At 47.3% G+C, this 26,923-nt stretch overlaps 1 protein-coding gene across 11 annotated transcripts in view; it reads left to right on the top strand.

Annotated features, from left to right (window-relative positions):
• The window catches only part of LOC309400700 (chromodomain-helicase-DNA-binding protein 8-like), a 146,461-nt gene that overhangs the window by 49,261 nt on the left and 70,277 nt on the right, over window positions 1-26,923 (top strand). For all 11 annotated transcript variants that reach the window (XM_081969320.1, XM_081969319.1, XM_081969325.1 and 8 more), the window contains 10 exons: window positions 186-560; window positions 6,764-7,140; window positions 7,248-7,362; window positions 11,259-11,453; window positions 15,581-15,649; window positions 19,775-19,830; window positions 21,787-21,904; window positions 22,037-22,120; window positions 24,383-24,520; window positions 25,700-25,821. In XM_081969320.1, coding sequence (XP_081825446.1) covers window positions 186-560; window positions 6,764-7,140; window positions 7,248-7,362; window positions 11,259-11,453; window positions 15,581-15,649; window positions 19,775-19,830; window positions 21,787-21,904; window positions 22,037-22,120; window positions 24,383-24,520; window positions 25,700-25,821 — 1,649 coding nt within the window. The remainder of the gene's footprint in view (window positions 1-185; window positions 561-6,763; window positions 7,141-7,247; window positions 7,363-11,258; window positions 11,454-15,580; window positions 15,650-19,774; window positions 19,831-21,786; window positions 21,905-22,036; window positions 22,121-24,382; window positions 24,521-25,699; window positions 25,822-26,923) is intronic.

Genomic DNA, 26,923 nt, shown 5'->3' with positions numbered 1-26,923 from the left:
GGGGGGGAAAGGTGCGTCTTATACTCCGAGAAATACGGTATAATCTTTGTTTTTGTGGGGTGGGTGGGATTCCTTCGATATGTGCAGGGGGAGTAGGGAAATGCTGTGGTTCTATATTATATTTCTGCTGCCCAGGCACCACAGCCTGTGAAAACTGACCACCTGTCCTATTTTCTTCCTCTCAGGGGGAGTCCAAGCGCATCACCTTGGTTCTCCAGCAACCCCCGACCGGTGGAAATGCTCCGGGACAGCGGCAAGTTGTTTTGGGCAGCTTGCCTGGCAAGATCGTCCTTCAAGGGAATCAGCTGGCCGCCCTAAGCCAGGCCAAAGGCGTCCCAGGGCAACCTGCCAAAGTGGTAACCATCCAGCTCCAGGTCCAGCAGCCTGGACAACAACAGCAACCCAGCGGCCAGCCGGGGACTCAGAAGATCCAGCTCTTGCAGCCAACCACGGCCGGCCAGCAGACCTCTTTAGGCATCCCAGCGGTCCAGCAAGCTCAAGTGGTTGGCGGCTCGGGCCAGAGGGTGACGGTCCCCGTCAAAGTCGTCCTGCAGCCGCAGGTAAGGGAAACGAACGAGCCCTCCCGCAGGTTGGGAAAGAAGGCGTTAAGCTCCATTCTCTCTGGGGTTTTGACGAGAGACGGCGAGTGAAATGGGGCCAATGATTCTTTTCCCCAGGTAACATTGGTGTCCTTTGAAAACGTAAAGCAGGTTTCCAATCCAGGTAGCCCCAAGAGGAGGTTGGGAAAAGCTGCCCTTCCGAAGAGGGGGACGAATAAATGGTTTCCGTGGTGGAGACGGTGAGGTTCTTTGTCCACCCCTGTTGTGGCCTTTTAGCGGGAGTTGGACAGTGAGGAGTTTGGGGAGGAGCCTGGAGGCCAGGGAAGGCTCGGACGAGGGCTCCGTGTCGGAGGCCGTGACGGGGCCGAGGCCATCTGACAGTGATCAGGTGCCTATGGAAGTAGACAGCAGTGAGACAGAGGAACAGCTGGAGCCTGTTCCCAGTGTGCGCATGCCCAGAGTTGCCAGAAGGAAAGAACAACTCAGAAATCATCTATCTAAAGATAGCGTTCTATTTAAGATGCCTTCGTAATCTGGTTTACTCGGTTTATTAAATGGAGCTTAGTTATGTAGCATGAGGCTGTATCTTCTGCAATGTTGGGACTGTCGGTTGAGTCAACAGCGGGTCAGAGGAGGAGCCACTGTGGGATCAGAGATGAGGAGGTTGGGAAGGAGCATGGGCCAGTCCTGGAGGCTGGGGAAAGCTCGGACGAGGGCTCTGCGTCGGAGGCAGAGACGGGTCCGAGGCCGTCTGACAGCGATCAGGTGCCTATGGAAGTAGACAGCAGTGAGACAGAGGAACAGCTGGAGCCTGTTCCCAGTGTGCGCATGCCCAGAGTTGCCAGAAGGAAAGAACAACTCAGAAATCAGGATCGACTTGGGAATAAAGTCACAGATGGAAGGTGATTGGAAATCTCCCATAGGAAATAAAAGAGGAGTGAAAGGGGAGTGGGCTTTTGCAGGAAACAATTCGTTCGTTCGTTCGTTAGATTCGTTTCAGGAGTGTGAAGATCTGTCCGTGAATCTCAGAGACTCTGTGCCCAATCTTTCCTTGCACTGCACTGCGTTTGGAAAATATTTACATGGCAGCTTTCCAAGATAGATAAGGTCTGTAATCGTAAAGATTCCTTTGAATTTTTTGCCAGGCCTTGCTGAATGGGAATGAGAGGAATTCACATTCGTTTAATAAAAGGGGTTTTGTCGGGACCAGGTGCTTTCTGGGGAAGCCTAAATCAGAACACCCCCTTCCAAACCAGCAAAAGCTGAATAAATAACCTGTGCGGGGTGCAAAAGATCAGGATACAAAGGGTATGTTAAGTTGAAATTCAAAAGAACGATTGATCAAGCCTAGACAGAAAAGTCTACCAATGTTTTTTTTTTCCACCTGAGCTCGTTTTAAGATAGTTGGACCTCAGCTCCCAGAATCCTCCATGCTGACTGGAGAATTCTGGGAGTTGAAGTTCAGATGTCTTCAAAAGACACCCTGGTGGAGAAACACTGGCCTAGTCAACTAAGACTCAGTATTAAATTGACCCCAGGTAAGATCCAGTGACGTGCGGTGAGGTTTATGGCTGGTGAGGCTGGTGACGTCATCAGGAAGGCGGGGAATGGGACCACGTGTGCTGGAGGCTGAGGCTGCCTCAGCCTCCAGCACACGTGATCCCATTCCCCGCCTTCCTGAGCGTGCGCCGTCGGCTCGCGCTCCACAGTCCCCGAAAGCGACTGGGGAACGACGAGAACCTTCCTGCCTCTGCTGGACTTTGCGCGCTCCTCGCGACTGCATATTGCAGTCGCGAGGAGCGCGCGAAATCCAGCAGAGGCAGGAAGGTTCTCGTCGTTCCCCAGTCGCTTTCGGGGCTTCGTCATCCGGGAGCGCCGACAACATTTCTGCCTCCGCAGTTCCCGGGCGCGGCCGGACGGAGGTAGCCAGAGTGGCGCCGAGGCAGTCCGGCGGGCGAGCGACCGAGGATCAGGCTGCCTCGCTCACTCTTTCGTCCGCCCGGACCGCCTTGGCGTCGCTCTGGCTACATCCGTCCGGCCGCGCCCGGGAGCTTCGGAGGCAGAAATGTCGGCGCTCCCAGATGACGAAGCCACGAAAGCAACTGCTTTCGTGGCTTCGTCATCCGGGAGTGCCGACAACATTTCTGCCTCCGCAGCTCCCGGGCGCGGCCGGACGGATGTATATAATATTATAATATATATATATATATAGTATATAATATATATATATAGTATATAATATTATATACTATTATTTCATGAAGAGAGGTGAGGCTCTGCTTCCCCTGACCACACGTCCCTGGTAAGATCAACAGAATTCAAGGAGAGTTAAACCATTTGTTGGAACATAACGATTCCAAGCTTATGATGCCCTCAACTCCGCCTCCCCCAGCTCTGCCTACTCTTGTTCCTACAACAGGATGCGGAAAGCATTGGTGGAGAAGGAAGTTTGGTTTGTTTGTTTGGTCTTAAGTCCTAGACATTGTGAAAAGGAAAGCTGGTTTAGTGCCTGTGTGTGAGTACCAAATTTGTACCTTCTTTTTGGAAATCATAATTATACTATATTGGGGGTACCCGGTCCAAGTCCTACTTCCCAAACTGGCAAAAAAAAAAAAGGTGCCTTCCTCTTTGTTGCTCTTGCCTAGCGTAACAGAAATGTATTTATTTGTTTGTATCCTGCTTTTATTATTTACCCAAATATCTGAAGGCAGCAAAGCTGTCCAATCCATTTTCCTCCTCCTATATTTCCCCCACAACAACCCTGGGAGGTTGGTCAGTCTGAGAGAGAATGACTGGCCCCAAATCAGCCAGCCAGCCAGCATTCCTACCAAAGGAGGGACTAGAACTCACCGTCTCCTGGTTGATTGGCCCAAAGTCACCCAGCCAGCTTTCATGCCTAAAGGCAGGACTAGAACTCACCTGGCGACTTTCGTTACGTGAGGTTTCCCCCACTTGATGACCTTTCTTGCCATCGTTCTTAAGTGAATCGCCACAGTTGATCAGTTAGGAACCCGCTTGTTAAGCGAATCTGGCTTTCGCCACTGATTTCACTGGTCAGAAGGCCTCAAAAGGCGATCAGGAGACCTTGAGCAACGGTCATAATACAATACAATACAATACAATAGTAGAGTTGGAAGGGACCTTGGAGGTCTTCTAGCCCAACCCCCTGCTCAGGCAGGAAGCCCTATGCTGTTTCAGACAAATGGCTATCCAACATCTTCTTAAAGACTTCCAGTGTTGGGGCATTCACAACTTCTGGAGGCAACTTCTGTTCCACTGATTAATTGTTCTCACTGTCAGGAAGTTTCTCCTCAGTTCTAAGTTGCTTCTCTCCTTGATTAGTTTCCACCCATTGCTTCTTGTTCTGTCCTCAGGTGCCTTGGAGAATAGTTTGACTCCCTCTTCTTTGTGGCAACCCCTGAGATATTGGAACACTGCTATCATGTCTCCCCTAGTCCTTCTTTCTCTTAAGCTAAACATACCCAGTTCCTGCAACCCTTCTTCATATGTTTTAGCCTCCAGTCCCCTAATCATCTTTGTTGCTCTTCTCTGCACTCTTTCTAGAGTCTCCACATCTTTTCTACATCGTGGCGACCAGAACTGAATGGAGCATTCCAAGTGTGGCCTTACCAAGGCATTATAAAGTGGTATTAACACTTCACGTAATCTTGATTCTATCCCTCTGTTGATGCAGCCTAGAACTGTGTTGGCTTTTTTGGCAGCTGCTGCACACGGCTGGCTCCTATTTAAATGGTTGTCCACTAGGACTCCAAGATCCCTTTCACAGTTACTACTACTGAGCAAGGTACCACCTATACCAGTGATGGCGAACCTTTTTTGGCTCGCGTGCCACAAGTGGGGGGAGCACAGGGGGGGGTCGTGTGCGGGCGTGCCGCACCCATAATGCAACGCGCGACCCCCCCAGTGCGCATGCGCGCAAAATGCGCGAACACCCCCCCCATTTTTACATTCTTTTTTCGCCCTCCCCAGGCTCCAGGGGATTTATAGGAGCCTGGGTAGGGTGAAAAGAGCCTCCCCCCCCCCCCCCCCGGAAGCCCTCCGGAGGCTTCAGGGACCGTCTGGAGGCTTCCCTGAAGCCTTCGGAACACTTAAAACCACCCTCCGAGCAAACCGGAAGTCACTTCAGGTTTGCTCGGAGGGTCGTTTAAGCGTTCCGAAGGCTTCAGGGAAGCCTCTGGACGGTCCCTGAAGCCTCCAGGGGGGGGGAGGCTCTTTTCGCCCTCCCCAGGCTCCTATTAAGCCTATGGAGCCTGGGGAAGGCAAAAATAGCTTTTAAAAAGGTGAAGTCAGCTGGCCAGCATGTGCATGCGCGCTGGCCAGCTGACAGGGCAGCGCCTCGCGTGCCTTGACAAATGGCTCCGCGTGCCACTTGTGGCACGCGTGCCATAGGTTCGCCATCACTGACCTATACTGTACCTGTGCATTCCATTTTTGTTGCCTAAATGTAGAACCTTACTCTTTTCACCATTGAATTTCATTTTATTAGATACTCCCAATGTTCAAGTTTGTCAAGATCCTTCTGTATCTTAAGCCTATCTTCTGGAGTGTTGGCTATTCCTGCCAGCTTGGTGTCATCCTAAGTATGAACCAGTTGCCAAGTTGCTCTGAATTTTGATCACAGGTTCACTGGGATGCGGCAAAGATTGTGACTGGGAAAAAAAGGTCCCAAGTCACTTCTTTCACTGCTGTTGTAACTTTGCACAGTCACTAAGGGAACTGTTGTAAGTCGAGGACTACCTGCATACGTCTTAAGTGCTTTTGCTATTAGGATACCGTTAGGGGTATCTCCGTTGGGAGACAGAAAATAGCGCAGCGGAATGTACAGCTAGAGAGAAAAAACGTTGCTAGTAGAGAAAGAAACACACGAATAGAGTTTCAGGCACTGCTAGTAAAAAACAAGTAGCTTTACTACTAATGATTGCTTCACAAGCTGTGATAGTAGATACATGTCCAAGCACAATTCAAAGAACAAACAATTGCTTACAGTCGCAGTTCACGTTCCAGTCATCAAGGGAGCTAGTAGTTATCAAGCATCGGACAAGCAGAGAGAGAGAGAGTGTGAGCCCTCCTGACTCCCTCTTATTGTAAAGTTAATTACAGCTGATAAGTACATTCACCCATTTAAAGCAACAGCGACCATTTGTTATTGTATATAGATATATCTTGCCTACCCAACACTAGGAGTATACTCCCAACAGATACGTCAACTCCACACAGTCTGTGTTGGCTAGAGAAGAAAAGATCTATTTCCCTTTTTCAGACAGCCTAGAAATTTAGCGGTGGAATGGGTTCTCCTCACCTGCCACTCCTCCCTTGTGTTTCTGAAATTGTGGAAGAATGGAATAGGAATAGGAATAGCAGAGTTGGAAGGGACCTTGGAGGTCTTCTAGTCCATCCACCTGCTAAGGCAGGAAACCTTGCACCACTTCAGACAAACGGCTATCCAACATCTTAAAAACTTCCAGTGTTGGAGCATTTATAACTTCTGGAGGCAAGCTGTTCCACTGTTTAATTGTTCTAACTATCAGCAAATTTCTTCTTGATTCTAGATTGCTTCTCTCATTGATTAGTTTCCACCCACTGCTTCTTGTCCTACCCTTAGGTGCCTTGGAGAATAGTTTGACTCCCTCTTCTTTGTGGCAGCCCCTGAGATACTGGAATACTGCTATCATGTCTCCCCTAGTCCTTCTTTTCATCAAACTAGACATACCCAGTTCCTGCAACTGTTCCTCATATGTTTTAGCTTCCAGTCCCCTAATCATCTTTGTTGCTCTTCTCTGCCCTCTTTCTAGAGTCTCCACATCTTTTCTACATCATGGTGACCAATACTGAATGCAGCCTTACCAAGGCATTATAAAGTAGTATTAACACTTTACGTGGTCTTGATTCTATCCCTCTGTTTATGCAGCCTAGAACTGTGTTGGCTTTTTTGGTAGCTACTGCACCCGGCTGGCTTATATTTAAATGATTGTCCACTAGGACTCTTAAGATCCCTCTCACAGTTACTACTATTGAGCAAGGTACCAGCCTTTAGTAAGAGTCTTTAGGTCTTCAGTTTCGGGGCCTCTCCCTGTCTTCCCACCTTCAGGTGGTGGGTTCCATCTTGTGAATACCAGCCTCATATCTAGAGATAACCCAGAAGTTTCATTGAGAATGGCTTCTAATTCTGTAACTCTCTACAGGCCAGCTCGTCCCAAGGCAGCTCCTCGGGACTCTCGGTGGTGAAGGTGCTGAGCAGCAGCGAGGTGGCAGCCCTCCCGTCCTCCAGCGGCACAACACGGAGCAGCTCGGACGAATCCCGCAAGCTGGAGCATCAGAAGAAGCAGGAGAAGGCCAACCGGATCGTGGCAGAGGCCATTGCGCGGGCCCGAGCCCGGGGCGAGCAGAACATCCCCCGGGTGTTGAATGAGGACGAGCTGCCCAGCGTTCGGCCAGAAGAGACGGGAGAACGCAAACGGCGCCGGAAGGGCGGGGGTGAGCGCATCCCCAAAGAGGACCGGCCGCGCAAGGGCAGGGGCCAGGCGGGATCCGGCAAGAGCAAAGGACGCGGGAAACCCAGGTAAACAGCAGCGGAACATTTTCGGGGGGGGTGAGGGGGGAGTGTCTTCCTTTTCAAAGGAAGGAAACCCAGGTCATTTCCATTTGTGACTGTCTCCTTTTCCCCAGCACGATCACGCCAGTTGTGGGGAAGAAACGGAAACGGAACGCTTCTTCGGACAATTCAGACGCCGAGGTGATGCCAGCGCAGTCTCCGCGTGAGGAGGAAGAGGCCAGCATCCAGGTGAGCGCAGAGACCGGCCCTCACTGGGGAGAGCGTTAGCTCGGTTAAGGCTACACAAACAGCTCTGTTGCCACCGTTTCCCAAGAGAAAAGGGAGGGCGTGATGACTCGGCATTAAAAGACACTGAGCCGGAAATCAGAATGCCCAGGTTTGAGACCCAGCGCCACCCGATGGGGTGAGCTCCCATTCCTTTCCCCAGCTCCTGCCAACCAAGCAGTTCAAAAATGAAACTAGATAAATAGGTACCACTTAAGTGGGAAGGGAACAGCGTTCCCTGCACCTCAGCATATACTCAGGCTGGCCACATGACCACGGGCAATACTGGCTCCCTCGGCTATGAAATGGGAGATGAGCACTGCTCCTACTGAACAGGGGAAACCTTTACCTTCCCCAAGAGGAATAGAATAGAACAGAACAGAATTCTTTATTGGACAAGTGTGATTGGACACACAAGGAATTTGTCTTTAGTGCATAGGCTCTCAGTGTACATGAAAAGACAAGATCTCTTCGACAAGAATCATAAGGTACAACACTTAATGATAATCATACGGTACAAATAAGCAATCAGGAAACAATCAATATCAATATAAATCGCAAGAATGCAAGCAACAAAGGTACAGACCTGCAGTCCTTTTTTTATTGTTTTAATTAAACAAAAACACCCCCCCCCCCAAAAAAAGAATCACCCTTCATTACATCTTGTAGAAAGCGTGTCGATTGGTTACAAATAAATTTCGTGTGTTGCTACCACAATCATTCTTTATACTTCCTTCATATTGAATTGTACATTTTAAATCAAAAATCTTTATGTATTTTACCATCAATGTACCATCATTCTCGTTTGACTAGAATTATTTCAACGTGCTTTTATCTAGAATCATTTGTATTTAAAGACACAACCACCTACTGGCATTCATTAGCTATTTCTATTAACCTCCAATAATTAGCCTTTTATAACATATTCCCCGCCCCCTCCAACTCACTATTTAAGGCTTATATCTGATTGCTTTTACCCATGCCAACACATGTAGAAATCATTAAACATTATCCATTAACATTTCCTTGTTGTTATTGTACTTATCTAAAAAAAAAATGAAAAAAAATATTTATATCACATCTCCTCTCATCCGACCCAAGAAAGATTACATCTTTATAATGAAATCTAAACAAAAATTTGTTAGTAGAGTTTATAAGTACCCAGGAAAGATTATATCTTTATAACAAAATCTAAACAAAAATATATTAGTAAAATTGATAAATCTTTTTCCCAGGTCCCGATTTATAGTTTATATCCAAATTGTTTTTACTAGTTGAAATTATTATTTCATTATTATCATCATAATGAATTATTTGTTAACGAATAAACATTTAAAAAAAAACATTCTAAAAGCGTGTACAAAGTCCTGCAGTCTTAAGTGGGAGGAGATGGGAGATAGGAACGATGAGAAGATTAATAGTAATAGTAATGCAGCCTTAGTGAATAGTTTGACAGTGGTGAGGGAATTATTTGTTTAGCCGAGTGATGGCGGTCGGGGGAAAAATCTGTTCTTGTGTCTAATTGTCTTGGTGTGCAGTCCTTTTGACGGTAGGAGTTGAAACAATTTATGCCCATGATGCGAGGGGTCTGTAATATTTTCACGGCCCCCTTTTGGACTCGTGCAGTGTACAGGTCCTCCATGGAAGGTGTCTGAGCTTGCTTTGCAAAGGTGCTCCACACGCATGGAGCCAAATAGTTACCTTGCTTTGCTCCAACTGCTTCCTCTCACCCCTTTACTGATCCAGAAAGGTTGCGAGCAGGGTGGATTTGATTGAAATTGAGTCGATCGAAATCACGATTGAAATCGAGTCGATCGAAATCACGATTGAAATCGAGTCGATCGAAATCCTGATTGAAATCGAGTCGATCAAAATCACGATTGAAATCGAGTCGATCAAAATCACGATTGAAATCGAGTCGATTGAAATCATGATTGAAATCGAGTCGATTGAAATCACGATTGAAATCGAGTCGATTGAAATCATGATTTGAATCACGATTTAAATCGAGTTGATTTAAATCACGATTGAAATCACTAGTAAAAAAGACTTGATTTGAATATTAAATAATTTTTGAAGAGCAACCGTCATCTCTGCCCTCCAGCAGCTCCTCTTCTTCTGACCCGCTGTTGACTCACCGACAGTCCCATTCACTTTTAACTTTTAATGGTGATGCAGTGTCAGAACAAGCAGCAGATGAGTGAATGCGTACTAAAAGGGGCGGCCATGATGGATCTGAAATGACAGGCGCTCTTTAATATTATATTTATAATATTATACATTTATAAGCTGCTTAGAAGGTTTCACTTTCATTTTTATTGCTTGTCCTCCTCACACTTAGAGCCTGGTGGCACAGGTGCATTTCTCTTCGAACCAGCATACAGTTTGTAGTGTACGTACCATCTTTTGACCCCCCCAAAATAAGCAGTCGGCCTTATAAACGGGGAGATTATTATTCTCCTGTGCGCTGCTTGGGGGAATCCAAGCATGGGTTAACTTTGTCCATTAGCCTCGAGCAGCTATGGTGAACCTTTTTTGGCTCACGTGCCATAAGTGGGGGAAGCGCAGGGGGGTCGTGTGCAGGCGTGCCACACCCACAATGCAATGCACACACCCCCAGTGCGCATGCGTGCACTACAGGCGTGCCCCCCCCATTTTTGCATGCTTTTTTCGCCCTCCCCAGGCTCCAGAGGCTTTATAGGAGCCTGGGGAGGGTGAAAACAGACTCCCCGCCCCCCCAGAAGCCCTCCGGAGGCTTCAGGGACCTTCAGGAGGCTTCTGTGAAGCCTTCGGAGTGCTCAAAACGACCCTCGGAGCAAACAGGAAGTCACTTCCGGTTTGCTCGGAGGGTCGTTTAAAGCGCTCCAAAGGCTTCAAGGACCTTCAGGACGCTTCCCTGGAGCCTCCGGAGCAGTCAAAACGACCCTCCGAGCAAACAGGAAGTCCGTTCCCGAACTTCCGGTTTGCTCGTAGGGCCGTATTTTGTGCTCCGGAGGCTTCAGGGAAGCTCATGAAGTCTCCGGAGGGCCTCCAGGGGGGCGGGGGAGGCTCTTTTCGCCCTCCCCAGGCTCCTATAAAGCCTCTGGAGCCTGGGGGGGGGGCGCGAAAAATGGTTTTTAAAAAGGGTGAACTCAGCTGGCCAGCGCCTCGTGTGCCCTGACAAATGGCTCCGCGTGCTTCGCCATCACTAGCGTAGAGACTGAGTTATGCAAATTGCTGGCCACGCCTCCTCTGACTGGACTGGTTTAGTTTTTTAACTCCGTCCAGCCTAAAGAGGCGCAAAATAATTCTCTCTTAGGTTACTAGACAAATTCATCATTATTATTATTATTTCGGCTGGTTGCTTGACAGATTCATCATTATTATTTCAGCTTGGATTCCACTTCACCGGGCTTATTTTAGCGCATGCGCTCAAAACCCCCGATTGAGTTTATTATCCGAGGAGGTCTTACTTTCAGGAAAACGGGGTCGATTTGCAAAACAACGGGATAAAGGAATATTCCTGAACTTTGTTTTACGATTTATCTCATTGGTTACTGTGAAATTGGGTGAACACATCAAGGCAGCGCATGTTATCTCAGCTTTGCAGAGCTTGGATTCGTAGAATGAGTTTCCCCAAAATGTAGATATTGCAAAATATTCCGTCTCGTGCTATATTTCTACAGTATAGCTCAGAATAGAAGCTCAAGTTAGACAAACAAATTAACGTCGTGACAAGGAAAGGCATCCGGCCGTTAAAATACTCTGCCAGCTCTGTTCAGTTGCCCAGGCTCCACCCCGCAAGGGATGATGGGGCGGTTAGAAGACGACGATGAATTAAGATGTTATGTGCCTTAAACCGTCTCCTCTTCTTCCTCTAGAAACGCCGTTCGAACCGTCAGGTGAAGCGAAAGAAATATACGGAAGATCTGGACATCAAGATCACGGATGATGAAGACGACGAGGAGCTGGATGTGACCGGGCCCATTAAGACCGAACAGCCCCCAGCTCCAGAACCTCCCGCTCCAGAACCCATCCCTGAAGGAGAGACGTTACCATCAATGCAGTTCTTTGTGGTAAGGGGCTTCCTTGGTCTGGATTGTCGTTTCCGCCTAATGACCCACCCGTCAATTTGGAGAGGTCTACAACAGAGGCGTCAAACTCAATTTCATTGAGGGCCACATTAGGTTTGTGTTTGACCTCAGTGGGACGCGGTGTGTGTGGCCAGCTCAAAGTCACTTGTGTCAGGGGCACCAGTGGTGGCCGTGTGCTAAGGCAGGATTTCCCTCAGACTCTCTCTCACTCTCATTATAAACTAACTTCCTTCCTTTCTTCCTTCCCCTTTCCTTTTTCTTCCTTGCTCTCTCTCCTTTTTCTTTCTCTTTCCCCTTTCCCTTTCTCCTTTCCGATCCTTTCTTGGATGCTCAAATGCAAAAAGGGAAGCATTTCTCCTTTTGCTTTGTTTTCAGTTTGTTTTGCTAGACCTCTGCCAGTGAAAACGGAGCTCAGGCGGCCTGCTTGTGGTTCCCGACCGCCGTTTTCAGCCGCAACGGCCTCCTGCAGCCTTCTGCCAGTGGAAAGAGAGCTCCAGGCAGTTTTCGCTAGCGAGAGGGCTGCCGGAGGCCATCGCAGCCGAAAACAAAGCCCGGGAGCTGCTGTGGGCAGCCCTCTGAAGCTCCATTTTTGCTGGCAGAGGCACCGCAGGCTGATGGGTGTGGCCAGAGTGGGCGTGGTCTGCTCAATGTCACTGTCAGGGGTGCCTGGGGCAGCCCGAGCTCCGTTTCCGGCTCTGACGGCCTCCTGCAATCCTCTACCAGCTCTGTTTTGCCATCGCAGCTGGAAATGGAGCTTGGGAGCCGGTTTTCACTGGCAGAGGCACCGCTGGCCAGTCCCTCACTGTTTCCAGTGTGGCCCCGCGGGCCAGATTTCAGCACTCGGAGGGCCTTGCGTTTGATACCCCTGGTCTAGAATACATCAGATATTCTGCACCTCATTTACAAAATCGGGAGTGCAATCCTGTCCCCAGGGTTGCTCCATGGTGAATTCATGGACTATTGTTTGCCTCTACGGAGAGTCCTCAACTTACGACTGCTTGCTTCACGACCTTCCACAGTGACAGCAGTCTTGATGAAACCTGACGTACGATCTGTTTTTGCACTTAACCGTACCGCCTCTGCGGTTCCGTGATCACAATTCTGGCCGATGACAACCCGCTCGCATTTTTGCAGCATCTTGAAGTTGCGTGGTTGAAGTTGGCAGGCCCCCCCCCTTATTTTTTTTTCTTTTCTTGCTATTTTTTGGAGGAAAAAAAGCAACCCTGTAGCTGGATCCATTTAATAAGAGCATGGCTTGCTTAGCAACCGTCCTAAAAATTGTCGCAAATCAGGCGGCCTACTTAACAACTGCCGCAATTTAGGGTGGAAATCCCAGCCCCAATTCAGAGACTTACCTTTCACGCAGAGAGGAAAAGGCTGCAAAATGTCCCTTAGCTGTGGGGAATAATTCAATTGGAGACATGATTCCATCTCATTCAAATTCCACTCCTCCCCTCTTTTTTTGTGTGTTTCTGTAGAAAGGAGATTTGTTCCTTTTTACTGGAAATTTGTCCCTCGTAGCTCTCGGAGTCTCTGACCATCAGCTGTGCTCCTTAGGGCTGGTGAGGTTTAGAAGCCCCCAATAGACATTATAATATAATACAATACAATAGCAGAGTTGGAAGGGACCTCGGAGGTCTTCTAGTCCAACCCCCTGCCCAGGCAGGAAACCCTATGCTGTTTCAGACAAATGGCTATCCAACATCTTCTTAAAGACTTCCAGTGTTGGGGCATTCACAACTTCTGGAGGCAACTTCTGTTCCACTGATTAATTGTTCTAACTGTCAGGAAGTTTCTCCTCAGTTCTAAGTTGCTTCTCTCCTTGATTAGTTTCCACCCATTGTTTCTTGTTCTACCCTCAGGGGCTTCGGAGAATAGTTTGACTCCCTCTTCTTTGTGGCAACCCCTGAGATATTGGAACACTGCTATCATGTCTCCCCTAGTCCTTCTTTCTATTAAACTAGACACACCCAGTTCCTGCAACCGTTCTTCATATGTTTTAGTCTCCCGTCCCCTAATCGTGTTTGTTGCTCTTCTCTACACTCTTTCTAGAGTCTCCACATCTTTTCTACATCGTGGCGACCAGAACTGAATGCCGTATTCCAAGTGTGGCCTTACCAAGGCATTATAAAGTGGTATTAACACTTCACGTGATCTTGATTCTATCCCTCTGTTGATGCAGCCTAGAACTGTGTTGGCTTTTTTGGCAGCTGCTGCACACTGCTGGCTCATATTTAAATGGTTGTCCACTAGGACTCCAAGATCCCTTTCACAGTTACTACTACTGAGGAAGGTACCACCTATACTGTACCTGTGCATTCCGTTTTTGTTGCCTAAATGTAGAACCTTACTCTTTTCACCATTGAATTTCATTTTATTAGATAGTGCCCAATGTTCAAGTTTGTCAAGATCCTTCTGTATCTTAAGCCTATCTTCTGGAGTGTTGGCTATTCCTGCCAGCTTGGTGTCATCTGCAAATTTGATGATTTCCCCATCTATCCCCTCATCCAGATCATTGATGAAGATGTTGAAGAGTACTGGGCCTAAAACAGAGCCTTGGGGTACTCCACTGCAGACTTCCCTCCATGTAGATGGAGTTCCATTGAGGACTACACGTTGAGTGCGGTTGGTCAGCCAGTTACGAATCCATCTGGTGGTGATGCTGTCCAACCCACATTCTTCTACTTTATCTAGTAGTAGGTTATGGTCTACCTTATCAAAAGCCTTACTGAAGTCCAAGTAAACTATATCGACGGCATTCCTCTGCTCCATTAATTTTGTCACATTATCAAAGAATGCAATAAGATTAGTCTGGCATGATTTAGCTGGTTAACTTAACTTAACTTTATTCAATTTCTAGACCGCCCCTCTCTCAAAAGAGACTCGGGGCGGTGTACAGTCATATTAAAGTAATTGAACAATAAATATACATGGTATAAATACAAAATAAATAAATTAAATATAGGACTGGAGGAGGTAGTAATGATTCACTGTACAATTACGGTTACGTCCGATTCGAGCGAAACGGTAGCGGCAACCTGCGGGTGGGCCACCCCCCCTCCCCTCCCGGCTCTATGCCGTCCTATTTAGCCACGTTTTATCACTTACAGTTTCGGTGCGGAGCAAAGTGGTGGTAAAATTATGTGAAATCCATCTTTGTTAAGAGCCCACTAACTACAGCTAAGTCCTCAACAGCCGTTCGTTTGGTGACCGTCAGAATGTACAAGGGCGTGGAAAAAGGTGACTTTACCACCCGTTTCCCCCACACTTATCCCCAAGGTCACACGATCAAAAATTCAGACATTGCTCGGCCACCGACTCATATTTATGACTTGCAGTGTCCTGGGGCGACCTTTTGACAAGCAAAATCAATGGGGGGAAAGTGTTCTGACCCAGCTCCCCGAACCCTCTGACACGAACTCGTAAGATTCTTTTTATTAGGGGTGCCGGCAGCCCCGGGAAAAAGCTTCTCTCTCAACGCAGGCTAACAAGCCAGGCAGTCCAAAAGATGAATAAGTTGTTTGCCGCGCCTGTTCACCTCTCTGCCCCCCTGCCTTTTATCCCCAGAACTAGAGTTGGGGCTTCACTAGCAGCGGGGGCTCTTCCGTCCCAAGGACCGGCCTATGGATTTCCACTGTTCTCCTCTCCTCTGCCTTCTGCACATCCGTACATCAGGCACTGTATTCAGCTGTTCCTCCTCTTCCTCATCGGCCACCTCCAGGCCTGGGGGCTGTTGGCTCTCCATCTGAGGGGTGACGTACGGCTCAGGCTCCACCTCTTGTCTCTGTCTCTGACAGCTTCGTTCCCTCTTGCCAAAGGTCAACCGCAGCCCTGATGTGGCCCTCAATGAAACTGAATTAGACACGCCTGGCATAGATGGAAGAAAGACGTTACGGAATCTGATATTTGTGGATTTATGTAGCTCTCAATCAAGAGTGTTTGGGGTTGAGGACGTTGCCAAGTTCTTCCTTTTTTTTTTTTTTTTTGGACACTTGGAACGTCCCAGAAACATCCGGGTCAAAGGCCAGGCAGGGTGACCCTTTGCGTGCCTTTATGAAGTCCTCTCTCTAACTCTCCCTTCTTTCTTTCCCCCCCCCTTCTGCCCGAAGGAAAACCCGAGTGAAGAGGATGCTGCCATCGTAGACAAGGTCCTGTCCATGCGGGTGGTGAAGAAGGAGGTGAGATCCTTTGATCTGCTGCCAAGGCTTGAGTGACTTGTGGCTTTCCAGCTGCCCCTGCCCTGCTTTGTTGTAAGGATTTGCTTTTCCAGGTGGTGGGTGGACGGGGAAGGGTCCAAAGCCCCACGGCTCGTTTTGTCCAGGCTCTTCATAGCAGACCCTCAGTGCAGCTGCAGGATTGTGCTCTCAGTCTTCTTACCCTAAGGCAGATGTAAGACAAGTGGCTGGATGTTTAGGCTAGATAAGTTCAATCCATCCGAATAGAGCTGGGAGGGACCTGGGAGGTCTCCTCGTCCAGCCCCCTGCTCAAGCAGGACACCCGGTACCATTTCAGACAAAGGACTGTCCAGTCTCTTCTTTAAAAAATCTCCAGTGATGAAATACCCACAATATCTGAAGGCAAGCAGTTCCACTGGTTAATTGTCCTCACTGTTAAGACCTCAATTTAATTTAATACGAATGAATGGACAGAGGAGGGGGATGGATAGATGGGCAGACAATCGGATAGATAGCCAACCTTTCACAGATTTACTTTACTTCACTTTTACTTTCACTTTCACTTCTACTTTTTTACTTCTACTTCTACTTTTTTACTTTTACTTTTACTTCTACTTTTTTACTTTTACTTTTACTACTTCTTTTACTTTTACTTCTACTTATACTACTTTTTTACTTTTCTACTTTTACTTCTACTTTTTTACTTTTACTTCTACTTTTACTTTTACTTCTACTTCTACTTTTTTACTTTTACTTTTACTTCTACTTTTACTTTTACTTCTACTTTTTTACTTTTACTTCTACTTCTACTTTTTTACTTTTACTACTTCTACTTTTACTTCTACTTCTACTTTTTTACTTTTACTTTTACTTCTACTTTTTTACTTTTACTTCTACTTCTACTTTTACTTTTACTTCTACTTTTTTACTTTTACTTCTACTTTTTTACTTTTACTTCTACTTTTACTTCTACTTTTTTACTTTTACTTCTACTTTTACTTTTACTTCTACTTCTACTTTTTTACTTCTACTTTTACTTCTACTTTTTTACTTTTACTTCTACTTTTACTTTTACTTCTACTTCTACTTTTTTATTTTTACTTCTACTTTTACTTTTACTTTTACTTCTACTTTTACTTTTACTTCTACTTTTTTACTTTTAGTTCTTCTACTCCTACTTTTACTTTTACTTCATTAATTTGGCTTGTTTGTCACTTATCTCACCCAGAGACGACTCTGGTTGGCTTACAAACATTAAAAGCCAATAAAACATTGAAGCAACAAACAAAGATGAATGAATGGAGAGAGGGAGTGGGGGGGGGGGAGGGAATGGATGGATGGGCAGGCAAAGGGGTAGATAGCTAACTTTTCACTGGTTGGGTGGTTGGTTGATTGATTGATTGATTGATCGATTGATTGATTCATTCATTCATTCATCTTGTTTGTGGCTCATCTCGCCGAGAGCTGGCTCTGGTTGGCTTACAAACATTAAAAGCCGATAAAACACCGAAGCAACGAACAATCATCATAGTACCATGTTTCCCCGAAAATACGATCTGTCCTGAAACTAACGCCTTGCCACATTTTTGGCGTGGGCAAAAATATAAGCCCACCCCCTGAAAATAAGCCCCCTGGACAACCCCCCCCCCTCTGCTCACTGACCTGGCGGTATCCCGAAGGCGCCAAGCCGCGGGGGGAGGAGGGAGGGGAGGAAAGGCGCTCACATTGCTAGGTGCCTTTGGGACACCACTAGGTTGGGGAGTGGCGTTCTGCCTGCCTGGAGGGGGGAGTTGCCGGGCGGCTGCTCCCTTGCGAGCGGGCTCCCGAAGAGCCGGGCACAGCCTCAGGGGCGAAGCAGCCATGAGGTGACAACGCTCACGAGCAACCGCCCGGCAAACCTCCTCTCCAGCTGGGCAAAGCGCCATTCACTGACCTAGGGGGGATCCCTAAGGCACCAAGCTGCGTGGCGGTCCCGCGGCTTGGCACATTCGGGATACCCCCTAGATCAGTGCATGGAACTCTACACGGCTGCAGAGCGGGGTTGCAGGAGCCCCCCCCCCCCCAGCAAGCATGCCTCCCAGCCTCACCATATCCTGACCAGGGCGCCGCCACCACGCTCCGAGCATAACTTCTTCTCCGGCTTCCAAACTCCAAAACTCGGCTGCTGAGTCTTCCAGCAGCGGCTGCTCTAGGAGTGCGCTCTATGGTTGTGGGCCAGCTGCCAGACAGAGAGTCCTCCGGACAAAGAGTCTTCCAGCAGCCAGCCCACAACCATAGAGCGCACTCCTAGAGCAGCCGCTGCTGGAAGACTCGGCAGCCGAGGTTTGGAGTTTGGAAGCCAGAGAAGAAGTTATGCTCAGAGTGTGGCGGCGGCGGTGGCGGTGGCGGCGGCGGCACCGCCCTGGCCAGGGCATGGTGAGGCTGGGAGGCATGCTTGCTAGGGGTGGAACACGCAACCCCCTTCTCCAGCCAGGCAGAGCTCCATGCACTGACCTAGAGGGTATCCCAAATGTGCCAAGCCGCAGGAGCTGGGGAGCGGGCAGAGCGCCACATGCCTTGGCTGTGCCCGGCTCTTCGGGAGCCCGCTTGCAAGGGAGCAGCTGCCCGGCAAAACAATAAGCCCTCCCCCTATAATAATCCCAAGGCCATATTTCGTGGGGCAAAAGAAAATAAGACATTGTCTTATTTTGGGGGAAACACGGTAATAATTGGAGAAGATCACAAAAAATGCAAATAGATGCCTGCCAATAGAAGTAGAATGACTGTGGCAGAAGAAAGGAAAAGGTTGTACCAAGAGTAATGGGCCTCTCGGGCGCAATCCCCAAAGCAACCGGAGCATCATATGAATGCTACATGTGACAATTGATAAATTCATTATCCGTCGATTACAAAAGGCAGGTTGACTGGGAACGGCTTATATCCTACGACAAAACCTCTAACAACACAAAACATCAGCCTCTGCCTAACCCAGGTCCTTGGGAAGGACTCGATAGGTGGATAAAAATGCCAGATCCAGTCTGAACCGCTGGATGACTGCAACTAAGCATAATTTGCAAGTAAAAGATGGGGGAGAAAGGGAGCAGGATGCCTGTGGGATGAGGTGGGGGGGAGGGGGTTCTTGTCTTAAATCTGTTAGCCATCTCCAGCATGACGCACCCCCCGGCCAACTGACAGAGCCCGGTCTTCAGTTCTTTTATTTGTTTTACAAAATGGTCCTTTAGCGGGGAGCCATTTAGCGGGAATAGAAGTGTATTTAGTCTAGTAACAGTTAGGAGGCGCTGCTTCCAGAACCCGTGACAGAAGTTCTTTTATGTTTTTCAAGCTGAGTGTGATCGTGGCTCTGAATCCAGATGCAAGACTGTGTTTGGATCATGTTCTTCTCCTTGGAATATTGTACCCAGTTTTGGTCACAAGTATAAAAAGTTGAGATGTTGTCGAGCGCTGAGAGGAGCAACTGGGATAATTAGGGGGCCGGGGGATAAAACATAGGAAGAATGGTTGCAGGAATTGGATCTATCCAGTAAATGTCGAATCTATTAAAAAGAAAGTCCAGTGACTTGATAGCAGTCTTCCAATATTTGAGGGGCTGCCACAAAGGGGGGGGGGGGTATTCTCCAAAGCACCTGAGAGTAGGAGAAGAAGCAATGTATGGAAACTAATCAAGGAGAGAAGCAGCCTAGAACTAAGGAGAAATTTCCTGACAGCTAGAACAATTAACCAGTGGAACGGCTTGCCTCTAGAAGTTATAGGTAAGGTTTTTAAGAAGAGGTTGGACAACCATCCAATGTCTGAAATGGTATAGGGCAGCAGCCCCCAGCCTTTTGGTCCCCAGGGACCAGACTGGTTCCGTGGAGAAAAGTTTTTCGAGGGACCGGAGAGTGCGGTTTCGCATGCTGCCAGCATCCCACAGATGGGGCTTCACTTGTTTGCGTGTCCTGGTTTTCGGTGCCAGTCCATGGATGGGGTTGAGGACCCTCGATATAGGGTCTCCTGTTTGAGGACAGAGTTGGACTAAAAGACCTCCAAGATCCCGTCCCACTCTGTTATTCTGTTTATCCTCCTTACCTGGCACAAATCCCCTCCCTCTTCAGTTCTCTGATTTTGTTGGTTTCTCACCTCCATTGGCAGCTACCCAACGGGCAGTTCACAGAAGCAGAAGAATTCTTCGTGAAATACAAAAACTAGTAAGTACGCCACTCCCTTTCCACTTTCAAACACACCCAGCGCTGGGCCATTGAATAGAAGGGGTGTGTCAGGGTAATGATTTAAGAGCTGACCAGCTGCTATGATGATGTAATGCTGGGAATGAGTCAGCAAGGTTTTGGGGCTGATATCACTTTAAGAGCTTGTAATAAGAAGAGGCCCTGTTGAGGCGTAGCTATCCTTGTGTGGTTCCGTGCTGTAATTGCTGTTTTTTTGAGGTCTGACTAAAGTATGTGTGTGTATGTATATATTCTTTGTAGATAAAACCACTATTTAAATACAAACCTTTGTTTACTGTATTTGCTCCTGGGTTGTCTCACAGTCACACTGTGCACTCTGACAGGGTGAAACACAGATCTGTGTTGTATGGAAAGGATCATTGTACCATTGTTTCCCATCCCAATACAGTAAACAGAGGTTTATATTTAAATAGTGGTTTTATATACAAAGAATATATACATACACATACATTAGTCAGACCTCAAAAAAACAGCAATTACAGCACGGAAGCACACAAGGAGAGCTACGCCTCAAAGTAATTGCCCGAAACGCTAATGGAATGCTTGGATTGACTCAGTTTGGGAAAAGAACGAAGTTCTGGAGCCAGATCGCTCTCAGGGTTGAACTGCGGGATCCTTGGTGCTCTCTGACCTTGGTTATTTTCTTGCAATCGTTTCATTACTCAACTAGGTAATATCAGTGTTGATGTTACAGAGTACAGGCAATCCTCGAATTACGACCACAATTGAGCCCCAAATATGTGTTGCTAAGCAAAACATTTGTTAAGTGAGTTCTGCCCCATTTTACAACCTTCCTGGCCACCTTTGTTAAGCGAGAATCATTGAATTTGTCGAATTAGTCACATGGTTGCCAAGTGAACCTGGCTTCCCCCTTGACTTCACTTGTCAGAAGGTCGCAAAAGGGGATCACGAGACCCCGGGACACTGTGACCGTCATCAACATGAACCGGTGGCCAAACATCTGAATTTTGATTATGTGACCATAGGGATGCTGCGACGATCATAAGTGTGTGGGGGAAAATGCTTTTTTCAGAGACGTCGTAACTTTGTAACTAAATGAACTGTTACAAGTCGAGGACTACCCGTATCTACATAATTGATGATGTTACATAGTTGGGTAATGAAATATCTGCAATAAACCCACCAAACTCGGGTGTCAAACTCAAGTGCTGTCAAGTTTCCTAAAAATGCCCTAATTGATTCACGAATATTGAGCCAAGTTTCAATACAAAACTAATCATTTATTAGGAGCACCATTTGGCAAGGCCTTTTTGCAGTCAGATCTAAGCTTTGTTTGAATTACAGCTGAACTTTACTCCTGTTCCTTCCTCCCCTTCAGTCTGTGTCGTAAATCACATTCCCCTATGAGGTGCACCCCTCTCAAGCCTGCTGCATTAATCTGAGATCCGACTCTAGCCAAAAGTATGCATGGAATGCTCTCCTCCCACCTTCCCTAACCATGACAACTTTAGGAGTTGACAGGTGTTTAAATCTGTCCCGTGGGCCAGTCCGTTGCCTGGAAATAGCAACGGACTGGCCCACGTTGCCTCTGGCAACCAAAACAGGGTGTGAGGGACTTCGTGAGCCCTCCTCCCCCATGCCCCGTTTTGGCTGGCCAAGTGCTGCAGGAGGTCATGCAGGCCGAGAACAGGGAGGGAACTCGGACAGCCCCACTCCCCCCATTTTGGCCAGCAGGATGCTGCAGGAGGCATCTGTCCTGCTTCCCCAACCCCCCCCCCCCCTGCCCCGGGACGAGGACTACAGTGTTGATCTGGCCCTCAAAAGAAATCCAGTTTGACACCCTGACCAAGCTCAAAGAGCACCAAGGATCCCACCTCTTCCCATTGATCCAGTGCTTTCTTCTGGATGCCCATCATTTACAATACCCTTCTCTCTCTCCATTTCTCCCCAACTCAGCTCTTACTTGCACTGTGAATGGGCCACCATTGCTCAACTGGAGAAGGACAAGAGGATCCACCAGAAGCTCAAACGGTTTAAGACCAAAATGGCTCAGATGAGGCACTTCTTCCATGAGGTACCCATGACTATAGAAACCTAGGCAGATTCTGGACGCCGAATTGCTCAGCCGGCCAGTGGCTTGTTTAATCCCAGCGGCTGATACTCGTGCGGGAGTCGACACCGCCTCACGCTATCCTGTCTCTTTTAGGACGAGGAGCCTTTCAACCCAGACTACGTGGAAGTTGATCGCATCCTGGACGAATCGCACAGCATTGACAAGGACAACGGGGAGGTGTGTTGGTACTTTTCAAATTAATTGATGGGGTAGAACATGCAAATAGCAATAGAACACCGCTTCATAGTGCTTTAAGCCGTTTATAGAGTCAGCGTATTGCCCCAAGAATCTGGGTCCTCGTTTTAACGATCTCAGAAGGACGAAAGGCTGAGTCTACCTTGAGCCAGTCAGAATCGAACTCCTGACAGTCAGCAGAGTTAGCCTGCAATACTGCATTCTAACCACTGCGCCACATTGGCTCTTAAAGAATAGAATAGAATGGAATAGAATAGAATAGAATAGAATAGAATAGAATAGAATAGAATTCTTTATTGGCCAAGTGTGATTGGACACGCAAGGAATTTCTCTTTGGTGCAGATGCTCTCATTGTACATAAATAAAAATAAAATACATTCCTAAAGAATCATAAGATACAACACTTAGTAATAGTCATAGGTCACAATCAAATTGTGTTAGTAAACAAATAGAACAGTATAAATTGTAAAGATACAAGCAATGTGGTTAAAGTCATAAGTGGGAAGAGATAGGTACTAAGAAGGAAGAGAAGAAGAATAGTTACACAGTCTTAGTAAATTATTTGACAGTGTTGTGGGAATGAGTTGTTTAGCAGAGTGATGGCGTTCGGGGGAAAAACTGTTCTTGGGTCTAGTTGTTTTGGTGTGCGGTGCCCTATTGTGTCGTTTTGAGGGTAGGAGTTGAAACAATATACGTCCAGGATGTGAGGAATCTGTAGATATTTTCACACCCCTCTTTTTGACTCATGCAATGTACAGGTCCTCAATGGAAGGCCAAATATTGGTAGCAATTGTTTTTTTCTGCCGTTCTAATGATCTGTTGAAGTCCGTGCCTGTCTGGTTTGGTTGCAGGGCCAAATCAGACAGTTACGGAGGTGCAGATGACAGACTCAAATCATTCCTCCGTAGAACTGAATCAGCAGCTCTTTAGGCAGTTTTAACTTTCTGAGTTGGCGCAGAACGAACATCCTTTGTTGCGCTTTAAGATACTTAAATACGGGCTGCCCGATGAGAAGGCAGTAGCTAACTAAGAACTTCACAAGAATCACGCTGGATCTGACCCGGTGGCTTTTGTGTTCTGGCTTTCGGAGTCGTTGGCCAGCTGGATGCATTTGGAAAGTTTATAAACCCCCAAATCCAGTCCATTTCTGGCAATTGCATATGCAGGGCGCTTCGTGAAGTTGCCAAGCATGCAGATCAAAATCATAAGGCCACAGGGGCGGTAGCGTAACATTTTGCATCCGCCAGAAATGCTTTACTGCCCCTAAAACACGCTTTCCGAGGCGGTCGTAATTCCAGACCATCATTAAATGAGTGGTTGTGAATTGAGTTAGCCCTGTGTTGAACTATGCCACCAATCGTCTCTCATCTACAAAACTCAAGACTGTTTTCCTGGTAGGATAAGAATTCTGTTCCAGCACCTAAACATGGGGATCAGATTGCTACATTCCTGGTTTTGCTGACAAAAAGGTCTTTGACGCTGTCCATGTTTTTGTTATATTTCGTTTGCTCTGGTCTAGGCCGGGTTTAAAGATTGGACTTCCGTGAGCTATTCCATTTATGGTAGTTTGAGAGAAAGAATAAACAAGACTAACACTGTACTTGCATCTCTCTCCCCCCCCCCTTCTCTCTCCATTGGTCTCCCCCCTCTCCCTCTCTCCCTCCCTCTCTCTCCTCCCTCTCCTTCTCTCTCCCACCCTGTCTCCCACTCTCCCTCTTCTCTCCATCCTCTCTCTCTCTTCCCTCTCCCTCCCTCCCTCTCTCTTCCTCCTCTTGCTCTTCCCTCTCTCTCCCCCTCTCTCTCCCCTCTTTCGCTCTCTTCCCTCTCCCTCCCCCCTCTCTTCACCTCTTGCTCTTCCCCTCGCTCTTCCCTCTCCCCCCCCTTGGATTCTCCCCCCTCTCTCTACCCCTCTCTCTCTCCCGCCCTGTCGGATTCTTCCCTCTCTCTCTACCTCTCTTCTCTCTCCCTCCCTCTCCCCATCTCCCTCTCTCTTTCTCCCTCTCTCCTCCCATCCCTCCCTCCCTCTCTCTTTCTCCCTTCTGCTCCCCTCTCTCTTCCCTCTCTTTCCCCCTTTCACTCTCTTCCCTCTCTATCTCTCTTCCCTTCTCCCTCTTCCCCACTCTCCCTCCCTCTCTTTCTCTCCCCCTCTCTCTTCTCCTTCTCTTCCTTCTCCCCCTCTCTCCTCTTTTCACTCTCTCCCCCCCTCTCCCTCCTCCCCCCCTCTCTCCCTCAAACATTGTGTAGCCTGTGATCTATTACCTGGTAAAGTGGTGTTCGCTCCCTTATGAAGACAGCACGTGGGAGCTGAAAGAAGACGTGGACGAAGGGAAGGTCCGAGAGTTTAAACGCATCCAGTCCAGACACCCTGAGCTCAAACGGGTGGTGAGTGACAACTGCATCCCCTACACTCTAAAGCAGGACGCTCCAACCTCTGCCACTTTTAAGACATGTGGCCTTCAACTCCCCAGAACTCTGGGAGTTGAAGTCCTCAGGTCTTAAAAGTTAACTGATCTCTTAACTGATCTCTGGTACCTTCTCATTATTGCAGGACGGGGAGCAAACACAAACAAAAGTCCATTGCAGATTTAATAATCGGTAGCTTTTGTTATTATTAGCAGTATTCTCTCCATGCCTTTCTTTAAATGAGCGAATTCTAATCCCACCTTAGCCATGAAAGCCGGCTGGGTGAGTTCTAGTCCTGCCCTAGGCATGAAATCTGGCTGGGGGACTTTGGGCCAATCACCAGGAGACAGTGAGTTCTAGTTCTGTCTTAAGCGTGAAAGCTGACTGGGTGACTTTGGCCCATGAAAGCCGGCTGGGTGAGTTCTAGTCCTGCCCTAGGCATGAAAGCTGGCTAGGTGACTTTGGGCCAATCACCAGGCGACAGTGAGTTCTAGTTCTGTCTTAAGCGTGAAAGCTGACTGGGTAACTTTGGGCCAATCACGTGGAAGACAGTGAGTTCTAGTCCCGCCTTAAGGATGAAAGCCAGCCGGATGACTTTGGAACTGTCACTCTCTAGGCCCGACTCATCCCTCAGGGTTGTTGTGGGGAAAATAGAAGTAGAGAAGTGTGTTGGATATGTTCAGATATTTGTAAAAATAATGACAGGAAAGGGAGAGAGAGAGAAGGGGAGAAAGGAAAGAAAGAGAGAGGGAGAAAGAAAGAAACAGAGAAAGAAAGAAAGAAAGAAAGAAAGAAAGAAAGAAAGAAAGAAAAAGAAAGAAGAAAAGAAAAGAGGAGGGGAGAGAGAGAGAAATCTAAGAAGTGTAGAACTTGGCAGAAAGTACATATCATGGTGCAAAATTCCCTATGATTTATGGAAGGTAATACATCTTTTGCTTCATATGGTAACATCAAAAGAACAAGAAAAAGGAGGACGAAATTTGCAGGGGCCGTTTTTTTTTTAAATAAAAAAGAGTATTCTACAGAATTACTGACCCAAATGAATGAAAGGTAAACCTTAACCATAATATCAAAAATACTCTTCAGCACGTTCAACAAAAAAGCCTTCCCTCTCTGTTACGTAGTTGGCAACCTAATTTGTAAACCTTTCTTCCTTAGGCTCGACCCCAGGCAGGTTCCTGGAAAAAGCTGGAACTTTCGCACGAATACAAGAACGGCAACCAGTTGCGCGAATATCAGCTGGAGGGCGTCAACTGGTTGCTTTTCAACTGGTACAATAGGTGAGGCTACAGGCAGGAAAGCCCAGAGGAGAAACTCAGGTTGGTTAGGGGGCTTCGTTCTCGAGTGGGAAACCATGCTTTCCTATGTCAGTTGCGAAGGCTGGGCTTTCTACCCGTGACCAGGAGCCGTGGTGGCGCACTGGTTAGAAATGCGGGATTGCAGGTTAAGTCTGCCCACTGCCAGGAGTTCGATCCTGGCCAGCTCAAAGTTGACTTAGCCTTCCATCCTTCCCAGGTCCGTAAAATGAAGATCCAGATTCTTAGGGGGCAATATGCTGATTCTGTAAGCCGCTTTAGAAAGGGATGTAAAACACTTACGAAGCGGTGTATAAGTCCAAGCGCTATTGTTACCCACCCCGGTCCCATTATTTTGAGCGGTGGTTTTTCCAAAACCCAACGTCAGAGAAGTCTTAATCGTAGCAGCGTAACAGAAGGAGGGATGTCAACTAATATAACTCGAGCTTGAAAATGGTTGACTTCAAATTCAGAACAAAGTTGCCCTTCGTCCCGAACGGGAAACAAAATTTTGATGTCGGTTTTTGTTGTTTGCACGGTTCCTGTCATTAGACACAAATTGGGTTGTTAGATCAGGGGTATCAAACTAGAGTGGTTAGATCAAGGGTATCAAACTAGATTTCATTGAGTTGTTAGATCAGGGGTATCAAACTAGATTTCATTGAGTTGTTAGATCAGGGGTATCAGACTAGATTTCATTGAATTGTTAGATCAGGGGTCTCAAACTAGATTTCATTGAGTTGTTAGATCAGGGGTATCAAACTAGATTTCATTGAGTTGTTAGATCAGGGGTATCGAACTAGATTTCATTGAGTTGTTAGATCAGGGGTATCGAACTAGATTTCATTGAGTTGTTAGATCAGGGGTATCGAACTAGATTTCATTGAGTTGTTAGATCAGGGGTATCACACTAGATTTCATTGAATTGTTAGATCAGGGGTATCAAACTAGATTTCATTGAGTTGTTAGATCAGGGGTATCGAACTAGATTTCGTTGAGTTATTAGATCAAGGGTATCAGACTAGATTTCATTGAGTTGTTAGATCAGGGGTACCAAACTAGATTTCATTGAGTTGTTAGATCAGGG

The sequence above is a fragment of the Natrix helvetica genome, assembly GCF_964273705.1.
Source record: "Natrix helvetica genome assembly, chromosome: W".
In the NCBI taxonomy this organism is placed as follows: domain Eukaryota; kingdom Metazoa; phylum Chordata; class Lepidosauria; order Squamata; family Natricidae; genus Natrix; species Natrix helvetica.
The sequence above is the reverse complement of the archived record's forward strand: the minus strand, read 5'-3'. Positions and strand labels throughout refer to the sequence as shown.